At 28.0% G+C, this 24,328-nt stretch overlaps 1 protein-coding gene across 3 annotated transcripts in view; it reads left to right on the forward strand.

Moving 5' to 3' along the window:
• LOC129966867 (cell death-inducing p53-target protein 1-like) overlaps nucleotides 1-24,328 on the forward strand; it is a 57,519-nt gene that overhangs the window by 7,737 nt on the left and 25,454 nt on the right. The window contains exon 1 of one of the 3 annotated variants that reach the window (XM_056081469.1): nucleotides 9,803-9,873. The exons of the other annotated variants lie outside the window; for them this stretch is intronic. Within the exon in view, the coding sequence (XP_055937444.1) occupies nucleotides 9,831-9,873 (43 nt within the window). The 5' untranslated portion in view covers nucleotides 9,803-9,830. Of the gene's footprint in view, nucleotides 1-9,802; nucleotides 9,874-24,328 lie in introns of those variants that run through there. 3 annotated transcript variants of the gene reach the window in all.

The raw sequence follows: 24,328 nt of genomic DNA on the forward strand, positions 1-24,328 counted from the left end.
TAAATTTAATTAATCTATCCAAATTTCTTCGAATTATTTAATTTTCCTTATTGCTGGGTAAAATATTTATTAGTATCTAGTGCCTTGATAAAATATTTATTAGTATCTAGTGCCTTGATAAAATATTTATTAGTATCTAGTGCCTTGATAAAATATTAACAATTACAGATATTCTTAGAAATTTTGCAGATCTCTTTGAAATGGTCAATAATTTAAAATTTAATAATAATATTTAAGAGAAATGTAAATAATATTCATATATATTATTTATATTATTAAATATTCTCATAATTTAAGAGAAATATAAATAAATGTAAAAAAGTTTCAAAGATTATAAACTAAACAAATATAAACACTTTCACATTTCTAAAAGCAATGATCTTTTTTTACTTCGTTATTATTAGTGCACATATGGGTATTTATTGTTAATTAATACATCCTATCATAAATCATTACAAAATATTGCTTATAATTTAAAAAGCAAACGATTTTTAATGCTTCACTTGACTCCAGTTTTTAATGAAGAATGTAATACAGGAATAATAATTTGGAATGGTATGTTGCAATTTTTATATAATTTCAGCAACAAGTTCTATTGAAAAACGGAAGTAAAAGCTTGCGAATTCAGTTAAATAGTTTTATAGAATGAAATGACTATATTTAAAAAATAACGACTTACCGACAACAAACCGGTTGTAACAAATAACTGATTGAAATGTGTGAATGATGTGGATATTTATTAGTAAATAACAGACATCTACACAAATTAAATTCTGACTATTTTAAAATGCAATAAATCACAATGTATGTTCAAAATGCTTGGTTTATTGATATGAATCTCATTTTTATGCTTCAACTAATGTTTGAAGCCTGGATGTTTATCAGATAAATTTAAAATGTCTTATCTTTAAAAATCTGCAAAGAATAGGAGTGTAAAAATTAGCAAATAAATAAGCAGTAATGAATTAGACATAGATTTATCTCACTTTCATGAAGCAGGATAATTAAAATTCATAAATACGTAGCTTCTGACCCTCCACTCTAAAACTCTGGTCCTGGTGTTCATTTTTAAACCGTTCGAATTGGGCATATGCTTACAGTTAAAAATATTGAATAAAGTAAAGAATTATACAATGGACGTTGCTTTATATGGTCGTGGGATGAATGGGTTAACCAAAAAAAAAAAAAAAAAAAAAAAAAAAACCGTCAAGTCATGCATTTGAAGATTTGAAATGTGGTGCGCAGTATCATTAAACAAATTTGTAAAAAAATATAAGAACACGAACAATATATTGATGAACTGGTGAAAAATCATCGTCGATAAACAGCAATTAAGGGATTTTTTAAATTGTTATTTTTGAAATAAATTAAAGATGTGCTGAAATAGGTTGCTGAAATATTTCTTTTCCCCTCCTTTTCGAATGCTAATAAATATAATCGAAAATATAATCGAATGTTATCCATTTTTGTGAATGTTATCAATCGTTTTGTGTCATAAAAAAATCTTAGATCCCGAAATAATCATTTTAATCGTAATTTAATGCATTTTACCTATGAGACATTATATGCTCTCTTGAAAAAACTTAAGATTAAATGCTTATAGTCTAGTTCTTATCTATATTAACTTTCTGGTGTTATCTGTATTATCTTTATTGAGTCTCCGGAATTATATACATTTTTAGTAAAAGCTTGTAGATTTTAGTGTACCTAAAACATAATCCATTTCAATAGCTGATTCGACAAATGTTCCTCATTAAATTCATAGTAGTCATTCATTTGTCTAAAGTAATGAAATACAAAGCTCCATACTAGGGTCAGTTTTAATTGTGATGTAATAGAAATTTGCTTGAAATAATATATCTAGAATATGTTTTTTAATACATTTAATAAAGGAGCTGACTGTGTAAAATTTTAGGTCTTGGAATTTTGAAGTGGTACATATGTTTCTCCAAAGACGTAAAATATACATTGCTTCAATCAGCAACTTATTTTTAATTAGCAGTTTATGCCTATCTTTAGCGATTAGATCACAATTATAGTGGACACCCTATATAGGCAAAATCAGAGTAATAGACAATAAAAAATTGCATTTTATAAGTGGACAACACAACAAAAGCACTAAAACAGATAAATTTACTTCATTGAAAAAAAAATTTATATTTCTAGAAATATAAATATTCATTTATATTTCCCGAACTGTAAATGAATATTTTATTTACTGGTTGATAAAATATATCTTTTCTTTTGATATATTTCCATTCTATTGATGCATACATGCGTCGATATTTATGTTCTGTTTACATCAAACAATGTTTTAAATCATCCATAAATATATCTAAAAACGAGGGGAATTTTCTTTTGATATTATCCTGTTGTTTTAACTCATAAAGTAATACAAAATGAAAGGTTTTTTTTTTTTTGTAAATCAATTGCCTTTAAATAAATTTGTGTTTTCCTTAATTATTAAAATTAACAAGATATTTTACTTTTTTATTACACTGTTAATTATGCTGACTAAAGTGTAAAATAGCATTGATCTATGGCATAACAAAAATTAGATTATATTAAGATTTACGAAGACTCAATAACAATAAAGCATAATTAATGTTGACCTGTTTGATAATCCTGAATTAAACATAACTTAAAAATTTCATTTCAATCGATATCCAAAGATATGTAGTCTCTACTTATAAAATAATGCAAAATGAAAAGACTTGATTAAATTGCTCATAAATAAGATTTGTGTTTTCTATAACTTCAAGATATATTGAATTTTTGTTACACTATTAATTTACTAAAATGTAAAAAAAAATATTGATTTATGATATAACAAAAAACAGATATTAGGATTTCCAAAGGGCGAATTAAAATGAATGCATTTCTATATCAACAAAGCATAATTAAGTTGAGCTGTGAAATAATCCTGAATTAAACTTAAAAATTTGCTTTCAACCGATATCCAAACATTTGAAGTTATCTGAATTTTTTCATTCTAATTGTGATTAAAAATCTAAAATAAATTACATTCTTACTGAAATCTTCAGTTTAATAAAAAATTACTGAGTTCATTTTATACCGATTTTAAAACTTTTGGTCAAACAAAACATTTAAATTATTTCACATTTCGTTTTGCAGAATGCAAACACCTGAAAAGCGTTGTTCATTTTAGAATCTCCATGCCATTTGAGAAAGTTTAATACGAGTGAGAGGACAGAAATATTTCAGAAGCAAATCTTTCTACTGCATACCTGAACATTTTCCATTTCACCGTTATTAAAAATCATTATTAAAATGCGTAGCTTCCGGCTATGCAGTCGTACAGAAAATCAATGGAATGATTTCCTATCTTCCATTTCTTATCTGAAACTTCTAACATCAAACACATATTTACAAAAAAACCGTTTTTCCATTTCGTATAATTTTTATAAAGAATTCTGAGTATTGTTTTGCTTCATGAATAAATACTGATATCATTTTGAATTGCAGAATATTCGGGTATATTAATCATTCATTGAAAAGTTATTTTCAACCGAAAATAATATTTGTAAGAGATTTTTTTTTGTCTTATTTTTAAGTATATGAATTTGTATTTATTAGAATCATCAACCATATTAATATTATTTTTGCAGAAAAAAAAATAGAGAAAGAACTAAATATTTTTATTCCTTTCTATATGGAAAAATTTATTACAAATTGTTTTTTTTTTCATTTTATATATTATTAAAACACATTGGCATCTTTTTTTAAAAGCAGCCGTTTTATTTTTATTTTATACTTTACCGAAATCATTTGATTTATTTTTATTTATAGATCTAACTTATAATTGGATGTATGATAGAATTTTATAAATTCTTAATTGTTATTAAAATCCAAAGAAAAATATTAATAGAAAAACATGCCTTAATATTTTCTTGTAAAAGTCGTTTTATTATCCAAAAGCATTTATTGATAATCATGTTCCTGCATTAAGAAATTTCTGATATACGGTATTTATTTCTTGTTTCCGGGGTATGTGGATACGTTAAGGCTATGAAATGGAGACAGTAGCATTTCCACAGGAGTATGTATCCCCCCCCCACACACACGTGAGGGATTATATTATGACCATTAGGATATTCAATTTTATTGTTGCAGAAATTATCGTTCTTCAGCTCATCGCTGAGACCTAAACAAAATAACAGTAACTCCTATGTGGTTATTAATAATGGTCATTGATATGGAGATGAGAAGCTTAGAGTATGGTGAATGGTTCTCGGTTTCCTGATGGGTACATCGAGGTTTGAGGTCGAGTTAACTCCTTTCATGACAGTACGTGTTTACAAGAAAAGATTGAATGAATCGCACCGCCATGAAATTATATATGATTTCATAATATTTCCTTGAAGGCTTTCTTTAGAGTTTATTGCTCTTAAGAATTCTAAATTATTTTTTTTTCTATTTGTGTTATTGTTTAGGATATGTTCAATGGCCATTTATAATAATATTCATTTGAAGAACAGCTTTGTAAGATACTGATATCTTTCTAAAGTACTCCTCACGCATACTGAATGAATAATTCTTTTTTTATTAATTCGCCATGCTAAAATGCTTGAAATTCAGTCCAATAGCATCAATCCCATCACAGCAAAGAAGTAACTCAATTCGCAGTCTCCCTCATCCCCCCCCCCAAGAGAAGTGGAAACCATTAATTAAACTGTAATCTTATTCGCCTTTTTATCTGAAGTGCCTCCAGGTAAGGTTTGTTACGATAGAGAAAATTTAGCTCTTTTCTAGATCATTCATTTTGATAAGATTCGGGCAAAATTGAGTCATGTGTTAATGTGGGAAAATGGCAACTAGAAAAAAATTATAGGTTACATGTAAAATACAGTAGTTCATTTGTCTGTTTGCTTATTATTTTCAAATGATGCTTTTGATGCATATCCTAAAAAAGTGTGTTGCTTTATTAATGCTTTAAAGTTCTGTTAATGCATTTCTTAAACAGTACCTTAGCTATTTCTACTGATTTTATTCTCAAACATAAAAATGTAAGGATCTAAATTCAGTGTTTTAGAGAAAACATTAATTACCCATCCATCATTGTAACCAAAAGAAGAAAGAATGTCTACAGACTTGCGAAGTTAGTGTGCAGCATTAACTCTTTTTTAATACTCACTCGTTTTCAAATTATTAAAAAGAGAATTTCAAAAATATAAGGCGAATTCTCAATATCTCATTAATTCCATTTCCGTTGAGGTATTATTTTTGTAAATTATGATTCTTCGATGACAAGAATTTTAAGTATCTACTGTCTTACAACGGATCAAATATATTTCATTCACAGAAGATATAAAATGTTTATTATGAATCGGATATTATAATATCCCTTTGTTTTCTAAATTCGATCTGTAAGAGCTTTAAGAATTCTTGTAGCATATATAGTTCATTTTTTATGGAACATTTACATAATTCTATACACCATAATATTCAGATTTTGCTATATATCATTAGGATTTTCGTAATCATAAGTTTCACTGAATCGTACTTTTTTATGAAATTTTTCGAATGCTGCTTAAAAAAAGATTAACATTACTATCATACAAATTATTTAAAAATATCTTAATTAAATATTTCATTTATTACAGAGAGTTTATTAATTTACTACATTTTAAGGGTATCTCAAACACTAATCTCTAAGCCGTTGGAGATAGATGTATATTTCCAATTGGAAGAACATTTTATATGAAATAGATAGGTGTGCCTATAATTTCAGCAAATAAATATGCTACTAAAAAATTACGAATTGTATATTTTAATATGACCTTCCTATTTTTAGTCGTATTTAATAACACATTACATGTAAAAAAACGTTTTTAAGGCTTTTCAAAAGAAATTTTTCATTTTGTGACAGAAATGGCCTTGTTATTTTGCTTCGAATTTCATTATTTTAGCCCATTCATAGCAACCTCGAGAAACGCTACTCATTGATTCATGAATCGTCATAGAGGAATCTATAAAAAATGACAAAAATAACGAAGCACGGAGTTCATGATAATTTAGAGGTATTCAGAACCTTCATCAGTTTTAGTATCAGACGAGTGAAACCATAATTCCTTATCGTATAGGAGAGAGGAACTATTGTAGTCATGAAAAAATTCGAACTCGAGATTTCGATGAATCTTTATGCTTCAGATCTTCCTGGCATTATGCCTTACAATTTTACATCGGGAGGGGGGGGGTTGCAAGATCTTTACCGAAAAGTATTCGAGGAAGTTTTGGGGAGACAACTTCAGCTGGTGTATTTTAAATATCACAATGCAAAAAATATTTTATCGAATATGACCTAAAAGATGGAGATACGGTATCAAAATTTAATTTCTTGTCATTTTCAAGCACCACATTTATTCAATTAAACAATATAGATTTTAATTCTTTACATCATTTTATTGAATTTTCCCAAACTAAACTGGATACCCATTTCTATATGATTTAAAAATTAGCTCCTAGTTCTTCAAGAAATTGGATATCCAAAATATTTTAAGATTGTAAAAATTTGATGCTTGAAGTGTTACAAATTGAAATAACAACTGAAAAATTTCATGAAGTTAGTAGAAATTATTCGTTTCTTTACTATTCCTTCAACTATTATTCTTTCAAACTGGGTCTATTTTTACTTGGTCTATCTTTTGATAATCTGAATTATGCTGTTGTCCCTTAGAGACCAATTTTTCAAAGCGAGATAAAAGGAGCATATTTTTATCTTATTAAGTAATGCGACTGTTCCAAAATAGTCCTTTGGATTTCACAATGTTATCCGTTCTTGTGAACGTCAAAGAAATAAATTGAAACTGCGTTTTCAGCCACTGTGCAATATATACCAAAGATTTAGTACCTCAAATTCCATTGCAGATACATATTTGCAGCGATTTTAACAAATACATTTAAACCATAACAAGGATTTTTTTTTCTTGAAAAATATTGTAGAACTTTTTAAACGTAATAAATACTAAGAAAAACGTAATTTTTATGTCACATTAATTTGAACAATATTAAAAGACGTCACGACAAAAGTTAAATATTTTTATTCTGTATAATCTTTCCTTGCAAATAAAACTATTTCGCTTCTGCTTCTTCTTTTTCATCCTATTTTTCGAGCTAATAATATTATGAATTAATTCATTATTAAGTATTTATCATTCGCTCATTTTTAGAAAAAAATTGTTTTCTAAATAATTTTTTTGAAATCCATTTTCCGACTGTATAAGGAGAATTATTTCTAATAAAGATTATTCAATTTTGATTAGCTATACTTAATCAAAACTAAATTTTCAATCTTCTCTGTATTTATTATGATACTAGCCGCCTTAGGCAACCAGCCGGTTAATATTCGTTTAAATTTTAAAAATTAAATATTTTACACAATTCCTACTTTAATAAATTCTTCATCAAAATATTTTAAAACTTGAAATTTTGATAGTCATATAATTCACTCATAACATTATAAACGCCTTCAGTCATAACGTAATATGTATCTCTCTAATTTTTTGTTAGCTCTCTTAGAATTTATGCTTTAAATTAATGTGGAAAGAATTAATCTGCAATTAATATAATAATATTTTTTACTGAAACAAAGCATTTTTTTATAATATTACTGATAATAGAGTCACTGATCGTTTAAACTTTATGAGCACTAAAGAATATCTTTCTTAATTTATGTAATATCTCAAGAATTTTTCAACAAAATTTTCCCAGATTCATCACGGACAGACCGATTAACTAACAATGTTTAATTTTAAATGCATCAAACGCTAAGAAAATAAAATGAATCGTTTAAAATAATCTGTCGAAAGCAGGTTTAAAAAACTACTTAAAAAACCATGTACTTAAAACTATAAGCATATACAAAAAATATATAACTAACATAAATACAATTTAATTACAAAGGCATGCAACTAACCTAAAAATAATTTAAATCCAGAATCATCCGTTGATAATATTGTCAACAATCAGAACACAATGCGCATGCGTGAATTTTCATCCCAGTTACGGTAACGCAAATTCGTGAATTTTTCTACGCCAGTTGGGGTAACGCTATGCAGATTAGAAATTTTTAATTTCCTTTATTCTGTGTTATTTTAATTCAAAAGTACTTCAGAATGAATCTGAAAGATCGATTAATTAACAATGTTTAATTTTAAATGCATAAAACATTAAGAAAATAAACAGAATCGTTTGAAATAATCGGCCGAAAAATGTTAACCCTAGCCTCATTACTGTTGGGAAAAAAAACTGAAGCCTTACTCATTTGGCGTTGGGGAAAATTAAAAGATTTTTGGCGGGAAAGTTAATTTTTAATTAATAATTAAAATTATAATTAAAAATTCAAAAAAAGGGACCCCAGGTGCACATTCCCGACCTCTAAGGTATACATGTACCAAATTTGGTAGCTTCAGGTCAAATGGTTTTTTCTGTAGAGCGCCAACACACACACACATTGAGCTTTATATATAAGTATGGATAAATACCTTATTTTTAATTCACGTGGTTATTATAACATTTGTATATGTAATCTTTTCAAAAAATCAAATAAATAAAGCCTTGAAAGTATGTTATCATAAATGAAACAAAAGTAAAAATCTAAAAATATTTTAGGCTAAACTAAATATTGAACTTTCTTACGTCATGTTTCAATACATTAACTGAAATTCAAATATTTTGAAAATAAAAATGCATGAGAAATCTCAGTAAATGAATTTACCGTTTCTGATTGTTAATTCATGTCTTTATCTCAATAGAATGCCCAAAGACATTGAAATTAAATAGATGTTGAACACTTTCTGTGAGCCATTTAGACGTATAATTTTATGGATGTCATTGAAGATTTGATGTAATGGATATAAATTGATTGTAAATTAGCACAGCCATTTGTATATAGTTTCATGCAAGTTAAACTTATAGGTTGAACTTGTATTTATTGCATTTAAAATAGTTTAAATATTAAAAAAAATTGATAGAAAAGTATGCTATGGCATGAAAAATGCGCAACTTATAATTATTGTTGGCTTAGTTAAAGCTTGAAAAAATTGATCAAAAGTCAGTTTATATACGAGAAAATGCACAAACTCGTAGTTATTGAGTTTGCTTCATTTAAACTTGGAAAATTTTAAACCACTGCTGAAAAGGAATCAACTGCATACTTGACAAAATACTTGTCTTGTAACTGTGCTTTATGTCATTAAATTCTGGAAAAATTACTGGGAAGTCATCCCGTATGCATGAGAAAATGCTTAAACTTGTAATTAGTGCGTATAGTGTAATTTAACTTGGGAAAAAGATTTCTAAAAACAAATTTGATATGTATGACAAAATATTCTGTGATACGCCTGGGTAAAAAAAAAATCAGTTTTATGGTAAGACATTTCTCTTGGATCTAAAACATTAATCTTTGCCAACTGTCTGTTAAAATGCCACTTGACCATATACCCTCTTCTTAAATGTTTTAACAGACGAATTACGAGACAAAATCTCTGCCAAGATACCCAAGGTTTACTGCTTAATATGCAGGGCATTAACGGAAGTAATTTATTCCATTTTGGCGTGCAAGGCGATACATGCGTTTTGTGGAGCTTCTTAATGTCATTCATTCTTAAGAGCTAGGATAAAGCACTTCTGGAATGTATGGTTCAGACTCATTTTCATATGACTGTTCTGGTAGTAGCAGAAAATTGTTTCGAGGTACAAAAGAACTAGTGGATAGTGCCACTTTTGTAGCAACTTTTAATAATAGTAGTTTGTGATGATGCAGTTTATTCCTTTCCAGGGCAAAATTTGTTTCCAAGGGATTTCTTCAAATGTCTAAAGTATATATTCGAAGTGTTCAGAGAGGAGGAAGAGGTAAAGTAAATATATTTATTAAAAGATTTTAGCAAATATATTTATTAGGAGATTAGAGCAAAAGAAAAAAAAATACCGTTAGCTTATTCTGTAGTTTTGGCATTTTGTTTTGTAGTGTTTTACTAGCTTAAAATGAATTTTTATTTAAAATTTGGCAAATTTCAATTTTTGACCATTTTTATTAGAATTTATAAATATCTTAAATTAATTTTGGACTAAAGAGTAGAATATTATAATGTTTCTCAAGTTATAATTTGATCTAACAAAAATATTTATAAAAATTGAATATTTGATTGTAAATGTTTTTAAATTAAAATTAAAATTGCATTTTTTAATATCAAAAATATACTTGGCAATTTAATGACATTTTGTTTTATTAAATACACTTTGAATATTATTACATTTTTAGTATATCAATGCTAATATCCGTACAAAAATGTGTTTAATATTACCACAACTTGTGTATACATTATTGCAGAAAAAGTTTTCGAAAATTAACAAGTGTACGATGAAGCGGTCTAAATGCCTCAATGACAAAGAACGACGCTTTATTCTATACGAAGATAAAACCCCACAAACAGCGAAACACAGCCTAAGAGCACACACAAACAGATCTTATGGTAAACAACACACAAGAAGCCAGTTGGTAGAAAACAACTGTAGTAACACAGAGAGCTCAGACAGAATTCCGCAGGAGATAGACTTCACATTACTATTCGTACCTCTCAAAAGTCTGCTATTATCTATTGTCTATTATTCGTTTTATCTGAACTAACAGATTTCTCAGTATTGATTCAATGCTCTACTTAATATAGACTCGGTACGCATTGGCTACAGATTTGTCTAACTGCGTTTTACAATTTCCGTAATGGGACAAAGATGGTTATGGGAAGATCACTATAACTCAAGCCCTAATTAGCCTAGAGCCAAGATTAAAATATATTCTTTAATTTTGCCTCCGAATTTGAGGGTTCTTGGGGGTTCATTCAGCATTCGTTAAATTTTGTAAATCCTTCTTTCTTGCGATAAAACTAACTCCCCTTGAAAATAACAGTGAAAGATTACAATTATTTTTTTAAAGACTGGTCCCCGGCTGTTCCATTGGAGAAAAAATCATGGTCAGTAGCCTGATACTGAAAACTCAAACTTCGAAACTTCGCATTATAATGTTTTAGACTTGATAAAAATTGTTTTTTTTTTTTCATTATTTTTAAAACATTACTTCAAATCATAATGGTGGTGATGCCCGCAGTAAATAAAGAATTTTTTTTATGTGTGTATAATTCTAATAATTAAGATTATTCAAACGCCTATTGTAAAATATACTTCTAAATATTAGGATTAATTATTATTTTATTAGGATTAATTTTTATTAGGATATAGAGAAACATGATTCAGAATAAATTGATGTCACTGAAAATATAATTTGTTTAATTTCAAAGTGGCAACGAATGATTTTTTTTGTGTAGTAAGATGCTCCGAAATTTTTGAGTGAAAGCATTAAGATTTCGAAAAATTTCTAATTAGAAATCCAATGGAAATTCTGAAAAAGTTTTTCTATGAGCATTTATTACTCAAAATGTAACTACGTATCAAATATGATAGATTTAAATCCAACAATATGTCTTGTAAAGCATTTTGAATAATTTTTACTTTATCTATATAGCATGATACAATTTATGCATGATAGCCAGTTTATAAATATTATATATTAATGATATGTAAATATTACCATTTCAAAATATATTTTTATGCATTTCATGAAATATAATAGCAAGTTTCTTTCCATTTTTTGTTGATAATATTCATAAAAGTTAATTAGTAACCATAATGTTTAATTAACTTATACCTATCTTAAAAGAGCTAAGATAAGGAAAAAAAAGTTCTACATTTTCTAAGTCGATTTGTAATGGCTTAGAAAGTAGATTTAATCTTATTTGATGTACGTTATTACTATGAGCAAGATCACTTCAAATCTTTCGCCTTTTAACAAATATCAATGAATTACAAATGTTACTTCACAACTCATGATTTTAAAAACGAAATCGGGAAATACAAGTTTTTAGAGTAGCTTAGAAAAAATTAAATCTTGTAAATTATTTGCAATAGATGCCGGAAGACTCGAAATATCATGTAGATATATATAATGGATGAATCTGTTTAACTGAATCAAATGTCTAATCTGAGTCAAACTTGCTTATTATCTAGCATGTACTTTTTATCGCTAGTACTATTTTATCCTTTTTATTACAGAAAAATGTACGAATTATATCCTAATATGTGATATTAAAATAATGCCGGAAGATGCTGCATTATCAATGGTTCTAATAATGTCTTCACATTTCATCTCATTTATGCTTATTTCCTATGTTTTGTTTGGTATTCCAAGGATCAATATCTTATAATAGCATTTAAATATCATCGCTTAATAAGTAATAGAAATTTGTTTTTTAGTAGGGAATACTATGATCTTTTCGGGCTCTTTGGTTTAAATTAACTTCTTTTATATTTACATGTTTGTAAAGCAGAAATTATCAAATGTCAGAATTATAAAATGCTGTCAATTATTGATTCCCGCTTGCAGAATAGTATTTAAGTAGTGTCAAAAATAATTTTTCAAATAATCCATTCATTAAAAAATGAAAGGTTTCATCTGATATTGAATGTGAGAAAAAGTGGATGATAAAATTATTTTAAGATATAATAATAATTAAAATAATAATGTGAAATATAAGAAAGACCAAAAATTATAAATAATTCAAATAATAAGACTTTTAAACACTTTTTTTATGATTTGGTTTTAAAAAAAGCCTGCAATAATTTTTTATCAAATTCTAAAAATTCTAAATGCGTCAGATGCTTTAAATAATATTATAATAAACTATGTCTCAATGAATACTAAGAGAACTTAAAATAAATTAAAATATAAAATCTGATCACAAATATGATTCGATTAGATTTCTATTTATTTAGAATTCTTTTTTAATTAATTATATTTTCTTGCGTATTTCCCTTACTTATCAGATTTTTAACAACAAAATATTTTTGCTCTTTATTACATACTGTTATGATTAATTCTGTTCTTAATAGTTAGTAAGTTTCGTTTATAAATTACTCATACAATATATTGCTTGTATACAAAACACTACTTTTATCAGTTAGAACAATAATATTTCTTATTATTGTATTCTTGATAAATAAATCCAATTCACGATTTATTACTTGACAAAACGTAATATTTAATAAGATTATTTACTAACTAGTTTTTTAATAAAATATCTTTTAGGTGGCCTTTCCACATTATGGTGATGATTTTTATTTTGCACGCAAAGTGGCTATAAATATATATGCACTAATGTGAACTAAATCTATACATTTTTTTAGAATACGATTATATACTTTTGAAAGAATATTTGAAATTCATTTTAAAATATGTTTCCCAAATAAATGAATGCATATGTCAATTTATATTTTGACAATTCGAAATGCAATATTTGAATTTATCTCAAATGTAAGTGGCGAAATCTTTTATATTGTTTCATAAAAATCAATTAATCTCTTCCTATCCAAAAGAAAATGCAGGTATTCCTGACATTTGAAAAACACTGCAGCATTGGGTTTTTCCCAGAATATTTGCATCAAAAAATAATTTCTGGATTTGGATGAAGTCCAGGTTTCTAGATTCAACCATATTGCGATTATTAATCAAAATAATGTCAAGGCTTCTTTAATTTTTCTATAAAAAGCAGTATTCAGTTTTCTAAATATTGAAAAAATAATATCTTTTTTGTATGTATAAAGATTTAAGGTCAGCTGTTAGTAACGGCATTTGAATGAATTACATCATAAAATATATGGAAAGAAATTTCTACAAGATGCAAAAATCTATATTTCCGAATCTTAACTACAAGTTGACTATCTGATATCAAAGAAATTAGCATTGTAATATTCACTGAATAATGTAACAACTGTCAAGTTAATTGTTTTTCAAATGTAAAATTTAAATAATTTAACCAAATACTAATTTTTTATCTTAATATTAAAACTTTAATTTAATAAAGTGGTGCTTAATCATTAAATATGCCTGTGTTAATTTTCAAAATGGTTTTAATCCATAATCCTGCTGAATAATTTTGGTTTCCTTTTGTTTTCCTTTTTTTCGAGTGGTTGGATGATTAATACCAAACTGTATTCTATGTTGTTGACATATGTCTGACAACATTTAAGACTAGTCTTTTATTTTTATACTATCCAATGCATCTCGGATATTTTGTTTTCTTTTGAGTGCTCACAATTAGATGGTTTTCTTTTTTTAATTACCTACGTTTCAACTCTCTTCTTTTAAGCCCATGATTCATAGTTTTTGAGTCCCTCCCTTAAAGATCAAGCACATAAATATTTTATCATCTTGTTATATTTTATAAATTTGCAAGGCAACATGCCAGTATCAGCAATAATCCTTTTCAATAAAAGGAAAATTCTTTGCCAAATAAATCTTAAACGATAAAATTTCACAAAGATAAAAACGATTTTTCATAAATTGCAAAACGATGAAATTTCATATTTATTACATTTTTTTTTCGAGTTCTCCATTGCATGAAGAAATATACGATATTTTATAAAATGAGATTTCTTTAACTGCATAATATTGTTAAATTATATTTACCAACTGCTTTATCAAGCTCTAAAGAAATTTAAGAAAGAAATTCCTAAAATTTCCCATCTCTATACATGCAAAAAATTCATCTGTTCCAACAGAGCATACAAAATCTAATTTTTCTGCTAAATCACATTATTAGTATCAGAAGAAATGTCTCAGTAGATTATTCGCTTTACAGAATAGCATATATTATTTACTTTGCTCTTAAACCTCCCACCAGTCTTATGTAAAAATAGAAAGTTGTAGAGGAATGTGACTTTTTTATTAACTCCATTTTGTGGTAGATGAAAACAATAGACGCGTTTCATGAGCAATTATTTTATTGTTTTCAAAGTTCCACATTTCACAACACAAAACAAACACGAACACGAAAAGACACGGTACTCACTTAGAATTCAATCTAATAATGATCCCAAAGAAGGATGGGAAATATATTTTGATGTTAATAAGGGAACGCCGTCTGTTACATCAAAAGAGAAAATAGTAGAGTTATATAACCGCTACAAAGTTTGTTATATATACTTTTAATACATTCACAACATAATAATTTTACATTGAAAATAAAATGGATCTCCGATATAGTTATTCTTTTCTGTGTATTATATATATAGAAAATATGTAGTATACTAAATGAGAACGAACTATTTATCGTAAAAATCAACAAAATATTAATTTGTTCAGCGAAAACTGTCAAATGTTGTCTTATCAAATGTCATGCAAAATTACTTCTCGAATCGAGAAAATATATCAAACATAAATTTGAATTATTCTTATAAAATATTTTCTTCCACCCTTTAAGTATCCATTTTTCAACTTCCATTTGCGAGACAGTTAAAAATATATATTTAAATTATATGCTTCGTTATAAAAAGAACCCCCATATGGTTTTTCCCAAAGAAATCACCTATTCCTATACTTCAAAATATAACAAATTTAAGCCTTCTACATTCGTGATCTTCACATTTTAACTATACCGTCCAATCAATCGCCTTTTGTCAAACCCTTCAAACACATTCCATTCTTTCCGTTTGCTATGCATACCATACCGACATTCCACAATCGATTCCGATATGTGCATGTCAAATTCCCATCTTACACTGGAGACGCTAAAACAGCAATACCAAAAACTGAAAATCAACTCGTAAACCGATGGTCGAGAAAAAAAAATGAAGACAAAATGAAATAAAAGCGACTCTAACTGAACAGCGTTAAATATTGCACAGCAATTCGACTTCTCGATATTTGATGCAGCGATCGCGTGTTTCCCGTCACGGAATCCGGACTTTGCCAGCAAGAAGAACGGGAAAGAAAAGCAGTAAAATCAAGTAATGGCTCATTCAGTTGGAACACTGGGTAATGAAACGATTGCGATTGTCGATTGCCCAGTGATCGATGTCAGGTGACATATCGATTGAGTGGCGACGGGAGACAAGTGCGAAATAATGGTAGAACTAGAATTTTCATTCGTAGAGCAATCATCAATACTTTTTTTATTTCATTTTTACCCTTTTCGATAATAAGAAATGACTGATACATACTTGCTTTAAATCATATACTGAATGATTAGAAAAACATGTACGTAGCTTCCGCTGTTATAATTTATTAACAGATGAAAAAGACAAATGGTAATAAGAAATCAGGTTTAGAATTATGGGATTTCTTTATGTTAAAGAAACATGCAATGTCTTCGTAACTATTTTTATTATTACTTTCATATATGAGACATATAATATATATAATATATTATTACATACATATATGAGACTAAAAGAAAATTTTATAATTGACAAAATGTTTGATTTTGAGATTTTTATGAATTTCCACGTTTTGCATCTCTTTGGGGGAAAATATTTATAAAATTGCCCGTCTTAGAAGTGCTTTAGCGATATTTTTACTGAAATCTTCTGATGAGTGCACAGTGAAAGGTCCAATAAACTCGTAAATAAATAATGGCTCGTTTAAATATGAAAACACAGATGAAGCGCACTCAAAAATAGCTCTAACAAAGAAATCAACAACACACATGCAGAAAGTAAATCATTAAATTGGAAGCAACTCAACGAAAACAACTGGAGAGTTTACTCTACAATCAGCTCTTGGAAGAAACAATTCAGATAATTGTATTTACTTTAGCTTCTCCGCATTTTGATAATCTTCATGATAGGTATCAAATATTTGATGGTGTATGGATCTCGAATCGTTAAATCGTTTAATTTAAAGCAACTCAACGAAAACAACTGGAGAGTTTACTTTACGATCAGCTCTTGGAAGAAGGAATTCAGATAATTATATTTGCTTTATCTTCTCCACAGTTTTATAATCTCCATGATAGGTATCAAATATTTGACAAGGGTGTGTGGATCTCGAATCGTTAAATCGTTCAATTTAAAGCAACACAACGAAAACAACTGGAGAGTTTCTTCTACAATAAGCTCTTGGAAAAAGGAATTCAGAGAACTGTACTTGATTGAACTTCCCCCCATTTTTATAATCTCCACCATAGGTATCAAATATTTGATGAAGGTGTGCGGATCCCGAATCCTAGAGATGTTGCCATAATTTTTGTATTTCCAACAATCTTCATTTTTGTCACAATAGTCACCAAAATGCTAGCAAGGCAGGGAATCCGTATCCATTCAACATCTTTTAAAATATTTGGAAATTTCTCTTCCTTATTAAAAGGCAGTACAAGTACACAATATTACAGATTCGCTCAACATTTTGGTAGTTCAGAGTAAAAAAATATTTTCACATTTATTGAAGAAATCAAATATTATAATGTTCATTTACTGGTAAAGGGGAAAATCATATTTTTTGAAGTAAATTTAAATGCTCTTCATAATCAACCTTTTATCCTTACTAGTAATAAATAAGCAGGGGTATGCGCTGATATGCCCCTATATATGTGTATGTGTGCGCTTACTCTGCACAGACAGCACCATAATCAAAAGTTCCAAACTTTTGCACAAATATATGGCCTCCTTTATGGCTTTCAGTTGCCATAAAGAAGATACTTAATAAAGTGCAACATTCATTCAATAGTTACATATCTAGATAAATACAAGTGTCCAAAACATATAAGAATCATTTTCAAAAACCTGAAACATACCAGAAAGTTAATCTTAAGCAGACAAGAAAGCTGGACGATAAGAGAATAGAGAAAAGGCTACCTGCAAGGATAGTGCAGTGGTCCAGTTCTATGGACCTTGTTGGCCATGGATTTGCTAAATAAAATCCGGTCTGGCCTCAAAACTATCCAAGCATTTTCAGACGATTTTATTATGTTCATTAAAGCCAAAACAAATGAAAATCTATGGCAGAATATCAATAATAAACAGAAAAATCATATCTTGTTCTCACATAAATAAATCAGATATCTCGATGAGAAAATACAGCTTTATATCCTTTAGCAAATAGACTATAGAACTCAGAATATTTTGGCAGGAAGATAGAATAAAGCAGATACATGCCATTAAATACCTAGGTGTCTATATCGATGAAAAGTTGAACTGAAACATTCACCTCAAACATTTAATAATGAAAGTGCAATAGCAACAATTCGATTTTATCAAAGTAGCTGTCAAGTCCTGTGGAATGAAATATTGATACAGAAAAACCTTTTACATAACAGTCATTTAAAGGATGCTTGCACATGGAACAGGAGTGCGGTGCCTCTATCCCACGGTTAGGCTAGCAAGAAAACTATCTTTATTCCAAAGAATATTTTTCTTCGCAATTCCAGGAGCTTGCAAGACCACACCTATTTCAGGTGTTCCTTAGCTTACTTCACAACAGACATAAAACTAAAATGCCGTTTGTTTGTTTTTTGCTGATAATGCAGATTTAAAAAAAAACGTTAAAAAGACGTGAAGATAAGAAATAACAAAGATATTGTGAACAAAACCTTTGTTATTTCTTATCGGGGGGGGCACCTCGAAATGAGGATGAGATGCTTCCGGCATGGTGGTTGGATCTCGCCACCCTGGAGGGTACACAAATAGGTGGGGGATCTGGCTCCTCCCATCGATGACGGGACGTACTTCCTTCGGGGAGGGTTGTACCGTGGCCGGTGACGGCCCTTAGGACTCAACCACAGTTCCCGCCAATTGCTGTTGCGGCGGTCCAATCATTCAGTTTTATGGTTTAAATCCGTGTGCCTTAGGGCGGGTCGGAGAGTTAGATGGTTGACTTATCTTATATTCTTATTTAGATTACGCATAGGGAAAAAATTCAAACATGAGAAAAAATATTAATTGTGTAGTTTCTTTTATCCACAAAGATCGCGTGCACACAAAAAACTCTATTCAATATCGTTGCAACACTTAAATGCGCTGTAATTTTGATATCAAAAATATTTTTATTTGGTACACTTGGGAAAAAAACAAGTGACAAAATATGATTTTAAAAAAAAATGAAAAAAAAAATTTAATATCACTAAAGTACTTATTTATTAAAGTGATGTAAAGCTATTTTGAGATAAAAATTTACTTCGAAGGAAAAAATAAAAATTCGATCAATTTTACTTCCTTGAATATGAAATATATAAAGAGAAAGTATTTTAATCATTAAAAAATTCGAATTCGATATTTTGACGTATCTCCATGTTTCGTACGAAAAACACATTTTGGCATTATGTTTGTGTAAAAATTAATTGTCTATGATTGCTACAATGTTTTTCATTTGTAATGAATATAGTTTTGAAAAGGTAATCTATAAATAAATCACGATCGATCATACATTTTTTTACAATATTATTAATGTAAATTTTAAAAATTAACTTTTTTCTCTCTAGTAATCAAATTTGCATCATTGTTCTGTATTAGTTGAAAATAAATTTTATAATTTGCTTATTGTATTGTTCTTGGAAAAATATCCCATAAAACGCCAACAGCCAGACGCAAGTATTCTATCATTATTAGCAAGATTTACGAAGTATTTTCATTGAACATTTTTATATTACTAACAATTATAAACTTCATTAATATTTTATTTTTTTTAAAAAAACTGCCAATTTTATTTCTATTTTGCATTATTCAAGAATTTTATGATATTGTAATGTTATCCAATTATGCTTTCACAACAACATTTGTTGCATCATGCAGACAAATAAAAAGTTTCCATGCTCACGCTATTAAACATGAGTAATGAGGTATGCTTGCTTTCTGAAAAGCGGGCGCCCTACCCTTTTGCTTTTCATTGTACTTTGTCCGCAACAATAATTCGGTTGATGGCATTTGTGTCTTTCGAACAGAGGTCGTTAACGAATCTTCTTGAATAATGTAGGAAACCCATTTAAACCATTTTGTCTGCAGACACCGTTTTGTTCTACTTATGATGCGCTGCTTATTTAAGATGCTTGAATGAACGACATATTCTTTAAATTAGTTTTTCAAAATTGTTATCCTTTAATTGACATTTTCATTATATACTTTAAAATATTGAATATTATCTAGCATTTTTATCTTTGTTTTGATTTGTATTGCTTAGTTCAAAATTTAGTTTGTATTTTGACAGATATATATTAAAGAATTTTTCTGTCGATTCAGTTTGATTTTGGAGGTTTCGCTCTGTTTGTTAAGGGTTATTAGCACAATATTAAATAGTTGCTATACGGCATTAGACTATATACCATATTTTTGTATGTCTAAAATAAATTTATCGAATCTTTTTCAGGTTAAATCGATTAGAAAGTTAAAAGGCTTGTCAAAATGTTTCTGGATTGATGGTAAAAGAATATTGATCATTATAAGATAATTGTGTAAAAAAGAAAAACTGACCTGAATCAGAGTATATAATGCAACTGATTAATAAAAGTGTTGTTTTACAAAAGATTTAATGCTCTTTTACTATAGATCAGAGACCCCCGGGGGTGTACCTCAAAATGAGGATGAGATGTTTCCGGCATGGTGGTTGGATCTCGCCACACTGGAGGGTAAACTAAAAGGTGGGGGATCTGACTCCTCCCATCGATGAAGGGACGTACTTCCTTCGGGGAGGGTTGTACCGTGGCCGGTGACGGCCCTTAGGACTCAACCACAGTTCCCGCCAATGTTGCTGTTGCGGCGGTCCGGTCATTGAGTTTTTATGGTTTAAATACGTGTGCCTTCATGGCGAGTCGGAGAGTTAGATGGCTGGCTTACTATTGATCAGAATTTATTATCAGCTAAAATAAATGATGAGAATAATACAGATAATCAGGCGTAATATGTGTATATGTGATACTGTAAAATTAAATTTACAAAAGCATTAATATGATAAAAAACACTTTGATTAATTACATATCTCTTTCCTCATTATAGTAATACATTTTTACTTACTTCTATTTAATATTTCTTGTTTTTTATCAGTAAATTTGGAGTTTTGTAATTGATTGTTCACTCATTTCCTGATTTATAAGAATTCTAAAATTTTCGGAGATACTCTATTCATAATATATTAGTTAAGTACTTTCAGGAACTTAATTATTAGTAAATCAAATAGTTTTATTGAAAATTTGATTTCATATGAGGTTGCGCCATCTGGTGATTAACATGAAAAAAATAATTTCTGAAAGCAATAAAATTTATAATAATGTATTGAGAAATGCATTTAAGAAACCTGGAAACAACTTTTAAGAAATAGAAAAAAAAATAGAAATAGAAAAATAGAAAACAGTACTTATTTTAAAAATATGCTTCTCTATCATTCTAAAAAATAAAATAACAAATTTTATCAAAATGTAGGCCTTAAGACGAAATAATAAATGTATTTGGTGTTAAAAGCAATATTATAAAGAAATAAACCGCCATAAATATAAAAAAGATCATTTTTAATCATAAATCAAAAATTGAAATACAATAAAAACAAATAAATAAATTCCTATTTGGTGTGTGCATTCACTTCTAAAGAATTTACTTTTTCTTTTTCACTATTATATGTTTAATCAACAATTGTATTCTAAATTTTAGAACACGTCTAAAAGTGTATTTGTAAAATATTTATATTCTTATTTTTCTTTTCTTAAGTTTGAAATATTTATTTAAAAATTAACACCAATACCAAAACTGGCCATATAAGAAGTACAAACGCTACAATTTATATTCAACTTACTTTTCCTCCATTTATATCTTAAAATACAATCTATGGATCATATATCTTGAGTAGCAACGATGGAAAATGTCGAAATCCTTATGACTCACATACCATTACCATTCATCCATAGCATTTCGCAGTTCGTCAGCTGGGCTTGGCCAACATGTTTGACAGGCTGGTTTTTATGAAAATACTCCCCATTTTTCCATCCGATTCGCAAGACGAATGACAACTCGGCTTCCGCCCACTCTTATATATTTATTTTTATAAATATATTTATCTTTTTCACTCAGAACTGAGTTATATCAATACATTTCCCATGATAAGGGATAACGAAATATCAAAAAACTATATATTCTAGTATCTTTTTGACTCAAAAATGCAAATTTTTCCATTTAAAACAGTTTTCATGTGCTTTTATTTGGACGCTTTCATGAGTACAATAATGGAAATTTTTAATTAATTTTGCATTTTTGTAAAGTTTTGAAATTTTGTAAAATCATACTTTTGTAGTAAATATATAATATTATAATTATCGGTGAATTTATTTATTTTAATTTGTTTAATTCCGTATAAATGAAACAGAAAACAATTGTGTGAAACTAAATGAAAAACGTATAAATTATTTACTTTTGCGTTATATTTACATAAGTGAATTATGTATTATATTAAAAATCAAAAATTGTTAAAATAATAAACATACTGAAGAGTATTGGAAAATGGTTTAAAAAATGATTGAAAACATTACAATGTGCAAATTATTCTGTAGAAAACTTCTAGTAAAGTAAAAATGTATTTAAATATAAATAAGTTACAATCTTCCTAATTATTATTTTTGCTACCCCTTTTACTTTTTACTTTTATATACAAACTTTTAATCAAAAATATATTTTTTAACTTTTTCTCTCATTTTCTTTCGGCTTATGAAAATTTAATTTGATTAAATATCATAAAATGTTCTAAAATAGAATAAATAAAAAAAATCTTGATTTTCCATTAAATTTGTTTTTAAAAGTATACTTATATAAAAATATGATTATAACTTTTAAACATACAAGCAAATAATAGATTTATTCTATTTGATCCATAATTGTACTGAATAGTCTAAAATTCAGTTAGTTGAGAATTCAAATTAAATCACTGCAACTTTTTTCTGCATGGCTATCTAAACCTGTTTAACTTAAATTATAAATTCATAAGAAAAAATTTGTATTAAAATTTTAGAAATGATTTTTATTGGACATAATTTTTTATTGTTTTACGAAGATATAATTTTACATTTTATTTGACGCTGCATAGTCAAGACATGGCTCTAGAACGGGACAATTTATTGACGATAAAATTTTTGTACACCTTGGAAACATTGTTCAGATTTGATATGAGGAAACATTAATTTTCCATTTTCATTGTTTTCTTTTTATCTTATCTATATCTTTTGCAGTGTCCAAGAAGAATATTCTTTCTACTTTTCCACGTATTTACAGTAAATTTTTTTTCCAGAAAATATGCATGGATATCCCTTCTATCATTATTCAAAACGGTTAAAAAGGAATTAATTAATTAATTTATTTATTTTTGTTGTTTAAAAACTTATTGGGCAATGTATCATCTTTCAATAATAATTTTATAAGTCTTCGCGTTGAAGGATTTTACACCCATCCGGATAGGCTGGGTCGTTATGGTTATTTCACACTTTCATGATATGAAAATAGGATTTAATTATAACTTGGACAGTCTTTCTAAAAATTTTGCTAACTTTATTGAAAAAATAAAAATGACCAAAATTAAATTATTAACGGTTCTTATAACTAATGCCTCGGTATGTTGATAGTTTGATAGCAAACCGGTAAATCAAGATTCTATTACACTTCAGACATTTTTCCTCGTATAATAAGTGCACAAAGAGAAAGTATTGTTGAATTTATTCTCAATATTTTCAAAACTTTTCTCATTTTTGACATTTTTGAGTTTGAAAAACATTTTTTGAGAATTTTGGCTGAATGTGAATCTGATTGTGAATGCGAATGCTGAAACATAGTTCGAACTTAACGAATAGAATTCGATATGTTCTCTTTATACCAAATTTATAAATTTTTATCAAACTTTGAATGAAATTCCTTCACAGGAAATCTATCTATTTGTTTATCTGAGTTGCAAATGAACTCGATATCTATATAGAGCAAAGAGCTGGAAGAATAAAATTTGATACACAATTTTAGCATCTAAAGTGTAGAGTTGATTGAAATTTTCAACAAAATCCCCCCTTGGTATTGACTATCCGTCTATTATATGCAAATACAATGGTTTAAAGAAATGAAATTTAGCATGTGATCTTATTTCTAAAATTATAGTTCAGCGTCAAAATGTGGCTTTAATCAATTGGAAAATCATCCAAAAAGCATCGCTGGTTTCCTTTACTATATCACAAAACGTTATCGTTCATGTTCACAATACTGAAATTTAAAAAAATAATTAGCATTCATGGCATTTAAGGTCTTGCTATATATCCAGAATATCTGTGTGAAGAAGGCATAAATTTACCAGGAAATATGTGAGACAGTTAACATGGAGACATAGAAACAGGGATACATATTAACTACTGCTGATATATTTGATTCAGAAGTACCTACATGGCCATCGTTTCAAAATTAAGCAGTATCCTTTCATTCTCATTATGGAAACGGCGTGAAAACTCATTTTTGCCAACTCCTCTATTAAACATTA

Source organism: Argiope bruennichi, chromosome 4 (genome assembly GCF_947563725.1).
Source record: "Argiope bruennichi chromosome 4, qqArgBrue1.1, whole genome shotgun sequence".
NCBI classification, from domain to species: domain Eukaryota; kingdom Metazoa; phylum Arthropoda; class Arachnida; order Araneae; family Araneidae; genus Argiope; species Argiope bruennichi.